Consider the following 6,295-nt stretch of genomic DNA (forward strand, 5'->3'; position numbering starts at 1 on the left):
AGATCCTGCTCCACCTCTGCCTTGCACGCTCTCTTCACTTCCGCATCCCTCTCCGTCCTCCCCCTTCCACCCCCCGGGTTGTCCCCGCGCGACCGGCGCCTCCAATTTACATATGTTTTAGCACTGAGATTTGGAGGCTTTTTTTCCTGAAGCCTTTTTGTTCCGTTTTGTTTTAAGCGCCCCCCTCCTTCCCCCGTCCGCCCCCGCAGACAGCCTCACTTTGGTTCTGATGGTCGGTTTGCAGGCTGGCAGATCCAAATCCTTGCAAATGAACGATGCCCTCCTCCCTAGAGAGGAAGGAGTTTTTGTTTTTTTTTTTTTTTGGGGGGGGGGGGGGGTGTTGTTCGTTTTTTTTAAATGGCCTCGCAGCCCTCTGTGCCCGTGTTCTCTGTGAATAATTGCTTTGCTGTTTTTCATGGGGGTTCTTGTTTGTGAGGCTGTAAGGTGCTTGCTTCTTCGTTTTCTATTTCCCAGACAGGAAATTAAGCTTTTTCTTCCATAGGAACTTTTTAAAACGAACGTGATGTGTATGTGAAAATTAACCCCCCAAATAGCCCACGGTTTTGATTTAATTAACCTGAACCTTTCTTTAGCCCAGCTGTAGAATCTCTTACAGGGAGGGCCTGGAAGGATGACTGTTGTTTTCCTGTTTGTTTATGATAAAGGGCTACTTTCCCCGTCCAAACCTCAGTCTCCTGCTCTGTTGAACAAGGAAGTGGGTGTAGATAGTCTAAACAAAGGGTGATGATGAGCTCTGGGTAGCCTAAATTGAAAAGTTATGATACTAATTTGTAATGGGGGGCTCCTGCCTGTAGACAGGTTGGGTTTGAATAGAAGCAGCATTGGGGGGAGAGTAAAATCACTCTAAGACCGGATTCTTGGGGGTTATGCTTGACATAAGCAGTTTTGGGGCTCTCACACTTACTTCACCTGTTACGGATTATATTCCTTTTAAATTTTTTATGACTTGATCTAAATGCTTCACACAAAAAAATGGCTATCTGTCTTGATTATTGACAGAGCACCTACAAAGACAGTTTTTCCTTTTTGTTAATCACAAAAGGAAAATGTATTTGTCCATCTTGCTTATGTAGAAAAGCTATTGTAAACTGTGAACAGCTTTAGGAATAAAATCACGGTAAACTCAAATCAAAAAGCATAGAAAACAGGGACCAACTGAGTGTGTGTAGGTTTTCAGTTACTTGAGAATTTGAAGATTTTTTACATTTGTAAACTGAAAATAAAAGGTATTATACTAAGTGCAAAATTGAAAACAGGCTAATTCCAGCGCTAATTTTGAAAAGAATGTTCTGGAATAAACTAAGAAATAGAGAGTAGAAATTCAGTGGGGAAAAAAAAAATCCTCAGTGGAACCTTAGTTTTGCTAAGATGTAAAAATTGCATGTTCCTCAAATGGCTTGATTTTATGCTACCTTGTAGAAAGGGAAAAAAAACAACTAAAACTCATGTTAATATTTCTAAAATATTAGTTTTTAACTGATTTTAAAACGTTTGCTTTAAAATTTTTAATGATATAACGTTCAAAATACACTACACCATAGGATAACGTGAGGCTTTTTTGTTATCATTATTAACCATTTGGTCAGACAGTTTAAAAACCTGATGTCCGAGCCGGCAGCTTTTTAAAAGTGCATCTCTAAGTAAAACCTATTTTTTAAATGGATTTCTTAGGCAGTTTTAAATATATATATAAACTAAGTCATATAATTTAAAATATATAGCTCATGTGTACATGTTGGAAGAATAGATATGTCAGAAAATGTACAGGTATATTTAGCTAACTCAGACATTTTCTTGAAAATAGATTTCTAAGTCAAACTAAAAATACATACCTAATTCAGAACACTAAAAAATATTTTCTACATAATATACCATTGAAAATTTTACATATATTGGTTTGACTATTTAAAAATTTTCTCAGATGCTTATAAGAATCAGATCTTTTAAAATATCCTTATAAAAAAATCCTTGTAGTCAATTCATATTATCTGAAAATAGGTTTTGCAATTAAACAAACATGTTTTGCCTAATTTAGAATTAAATAAGTCACATGTATATATATTTTTATCGTGTGCATTAAAAACACATGGCATGTCATAGATTTCTGAAGTGTTTAGGGGTAAATTATTATATTTTCAGCTTGCTTGCAATTGATTCTACAGAAACTATTTCTGCATTTACACACAGAAACAAATATGGCAAGACAGCATGACTATATAGAGGGTACAATATTTTCAGCTTTTCTGCAAGCTGAAAAAATGTTGTAAACATTTTGGGGAAAAAGCCGTGTCTAACAATTTTTAAAAACTTTATTAAATATTTTTAACTGCATATCTAGCTCATACAAATTTAAAAACCTCGTTTCTGGGTTGTAAATTTTCAAAATCTTGTAGCAAATCAAACTAAATTAATGCTGTCAAATTTGACTGGGTTTTAGGTGATATTAAGAAATTAATTAAAATTCAATAAATTTGTTAGACTTATTAGTGAGATCTACTGAAACGTTTACTATTGAAATGTCCAAATATCACTTACTTTATATTTAATCATAACCCCCCCACACACACAAAGGAAACAAATAAGGCAGAGTGTTCCTTACTAATTGCTAAGTCTACTGATGAGTATTTCAGGGGAGGCTGTTCCATTTTACATACTTTTCTGGGTGTTTGAAAAAGCATAAATAAAAACTTAAAAAATAAATACCTGTCATGTTGAAAACACAAGTAAGACAATTAAAATACAATTTGCATATATTTACTAAAACTCAGGTAATTAAAAAAGAAGTAACAAAGCTCTAGTGTCTAACTTAATTTAAAAAATCATAAACTGAAATTTCTATTTTCTAGTTAGAAGAAAAGGCTGTAGAAGTTGATATTGGGGTGGGCAAATTATCTCACAATTAGAAATATATCACAATTTTTTTTAAGCCTGAATTTTCACCTCATTTTGGGTGAAAGCTGTGGAAATTGTAAAGTGGTGTTTGTGCATGAATGTACATATGACACACCTCAAAACAAAGCTCACGTAAAACTATATTCTTCAGAAAATTTAAACAGGCTTTTTTTTTTTTTTTTTTTTACATCCCTGTTGGAGGAAAAAACTAGAAGTTGGTGGTTGAGGGTGGTGTGGTTCATTGTGTGCACCTATAAATGCACAGTAAAACAGGTTTTTGCATCCTTCAGGCAAATATGTCACAGCTAAGCAGAATTGAAGGAGGATATGCAGTGACAAAACAAAGTCCCAAGGGCCAGGGGGGACCTAAAGGTCATTTGACCCAACATCCCCTCTGTGATAACCCCTTTGCCTGCTTGCCTTGACCGCATTCTTGATGGGGATAGGAAATTCCAGCAGGCGTCACCCCCACCTCAATTACTACCAAAAAGCGCTTGCCTCCGTGAACCCCATCTGTCAGTGTCTTGCATCCTGTGATCCCTGGCCCTGGCCCCGGCCCCTAGGGTCTGACACAGGAAGCCCTTTCCTCCTCCTGCAAGACAGATAACCCTGCAGCTTGCTTGTGCCCCGGACCTTTCTCTAGCTCAGCAGTCCTGGCTCAGGCAGGGAGGTTAAGTTTCTTGCCTATGCATGAAGTCTAGTTTTCTGGTTTTTTCCTGTGGGCATTTTAAAGTTCAGCGCCCAGAACTGAACAAAATTCTACTTAATTGTGGTCTCCATTGTGTTGATATTAGTAAAACTAATTGTGAAAGGCCAGGGGTTTGATTTTTTTTTTTTTTTTTTTTTAGACTCTCAGCAAAATGCAGCTGTTGCCATTTCCCATTCATTCTGCTTTGGCCTCAGTTTCAGATGCCCCGTCACGGTTGTGCCTCAGGGCAGCATGAAATACAGGGAAGAGCACTGGACTCCAAACCTGGGAATTTAGGGCCAAGTCACACTCTGGCTGACTCAGAATGTAGGTCTCTGGGCAAGCTTTTAATCTCTTCTGACATCTTTTGCCTGATTTGTAAATTGAGGGTTTGAGTTAGGGGAGATTTCTAGTAAGTAGTCCTGTGGATTGAGCAGTGCTTTCTCAAATTCTCTTTTAATGCATTGTTTCTCCTAACCAAGCCTTGCAGTCTTAGCTTTAATTTGAAAAGGAGGAAATCATAGTCAACAGCATTGCCCTGTCCACCAGCCAGATGTTACCGCAAAAATCCTCAAAAGTAGCTCCAGTACTGTGGAGAAGTAGCTTTGACATTCCATCTGCCAAGTGCAGGTTTTAAGGCAACACCTCATTCAAAAAGTTACAGGCAGCTTAGCTTTAGGAAGCTAAGAATTTATAGTGTTAAATAGTCACTCAAAAAAAAAGAAAAATGTGTAAAGTCTTAAACGAATGACAGGTAGATGCTAGGTTGCTGTTCTGATCTGATGAGGTGTTATGTGGCCTGTGTGATTCCCTTTCATCCCTGGAAACAGATCTTAGGAGGGGACTTGAGCTGCTTTGCCTAATCTATTCTCTGCTTTAAAATAATACACAATCTATAAATGGAAGCTGAAGTTAATTGGTCTTAGATTAGTTTGAAAGTAGCACATTATTTTTAATAAAATACATGGTGTGTTTTAGGGGGGGAAGACTGAAGGTTAAATATGTTTATAAGAAATCTGAAGTCCTTCTTCAGTCTTGACAGTGATACTAGCCCAAGATTTATTGAGCACTCACCGGCTTGGGGCTTGTCCTTCTGCACGTGTAGCCTCACTTAGTCCTCATAGAGCTCCATCACACAGGTGCTGCTGTTTTTTTCTCTGGATACAGATCCGGAAACTGAGGTTTCAAGGAGTTAGGAAACTTGCTCAGTGGTGCCCACCGGGCGAGCCAGGGAGCTGGGATAGGAACGCAGGCAGGCCTGGCTCTGAGCCCCTGCTACCTAGTGGGCCACAGGAGTGCTGGCAGCTTTTCCTGGACATGTGCTGCAGGTCCCGGAGAAAGGAGGAACCCATTTAAAAGAATATATATACACACATATATACATATATATTTTTTTTTACTATAACATCTTTATCTCACTTTACAATCACGCCAGTCCGTTTTAACCTCCACATTGAAGATTCTAAGTTTTAGTCCATGCCGAGTCTGTTGGAAAATTAGTCCCCTGTCTTTAGAATCCAAGTATGAAATCATTGTATATTTCTCTTTAGATCTATTTGCTTTTCTGCTTCTAAAGATTCCATTTGAGCAGAGAGGCTTACTTGAGAATAAGGGTACTTTGTTGGATGAAAGTGAAGCAAACTTTTATTTTGGCAGTAACGGAAATAAAGTAAATATCACTATAGCATAGACCTGTATTTCCAACTCATTTTGCTCAACTTTTCCAGACTTCCTGAGTAAACACAGATGGGTTTCCACTTATTTTTCAGTTTTCTGTAGAAAGTTCTTTAGACCTTAAATTCCACATGCTACTTGGAGTTTTCAGTATTTGCTTGATTGCACGCCGTTGGCAGGTCAGAAGCCTCGACTCAGACATTATGAAGATTTAGAAGGTGATGATGCGTAGCATCGTGTTTTTCTTTGGCTCTGTTTCGGTTTTTCCTGATGGTAATTCTAAATGTTTTCATTCAGGTCTTGACAAAGTTTCCTGCTGAATTGGTGGCAGGGGGAGTTTCAAAACCTGCTAAGTTTAAGTAGCAAAGTCGGAGGGATTGATGTGCTTCAAAAAGATGATCTCCTGAATCTAGTTCCTGATGTGGTACTCGTTGCCTGTCACTAGTAACTCCCTGAAGTGCTGGTAAAAGTAGAGAGGCTGGAATGTGGGGTAGAAAGAGGCCTGAACACCTGGGTCTGTCTGAATCTCAGCCCTGTGCCTTTGGGGAAATGAATTTATATATTCTAAAACTTGATTTTCTTATTTGTAAAAGAAAAAAAGAAAAATATACCCAAGATTCTGATTTCACCTCTTGTCAACTAATAATTGCAGAGACTGAGAGATCGGGCTGTGTGCTTCATTAATAATCCAAGAGGCCAGGCTCCTGTGCAGCAGAGATCTTAACCAGGGTCTGCAGTAATATTTTATCCAAAGATTAGACGCCAAGGAACCCCTGCAAAATGGGTAGATATGCAGGTTGAGATACCGAATTAGAGGTTTTGCCCTGTGTCTTGTATTATTAATAAAAACACCTCAGTGCTTTCGTGCTGAAACATTAGCTTTTTTTTAAAAAAGGAGGTTTTTCTTTTATTAAAGTAAAAGGTAATTAAATCAGATTTCCATTTGACACTGTCTCCTCTATTAGCATCTTATAGTACTGCTGTCATGGCAGGGTATACACAGAAATACAGTTCTTGCTC

At 38.1% G+C, this 6,295-nt stretch overlaps 1 protein-coding gene across 10 annotated transcripts in view; it reads left to right on the forward strand.

The window, feature by feature from the left end:
- The window catches only part of STX16 (syntaxin 16), a 26,895-nt gene that overhangs the window by 1,716 nt on the left and 18,884 nt on the right, over positions 1-6,295 (forward strand). For 3 of the 10 annotated variants that reach the window (XM_010841830.1, XM_010841840.1, XM_010841831.1), the window contains exon 2: positions 3,762-3,928. The exons of 6 other annotated variants lie outside the window; for them this stretch is intronic. In XM_010841830.1, coding sequence (XP_010840132.1) covers positions 3,927-3,928 — 2 coding nt within the window. In that variant the 5' untranslated portion in view covers positions 3,762-3,926. The remainder of the gene's footprint in view (positions 1-3,761; positions 3,929-6,295) is intronic. One more of the 10 variants, XM_010841833.1, reaches the window with a different exon arrangement.

The sequence above is a fragment of the Bison bison genome, unplaced genomic scaffold (genome assembly GCF_000754665.1).
Source record: "Bison bison bison isolate TAMUID 2011002044 unplaced genomic scaffold, Bison_UMD1.0 scf7180017864167, whole genome shotgun sequence".
NCBI lineage: Eukaryota > Metazoa > Chordata > Mammalia > Artiodactyla > Bovidae > Bison > Bison bison.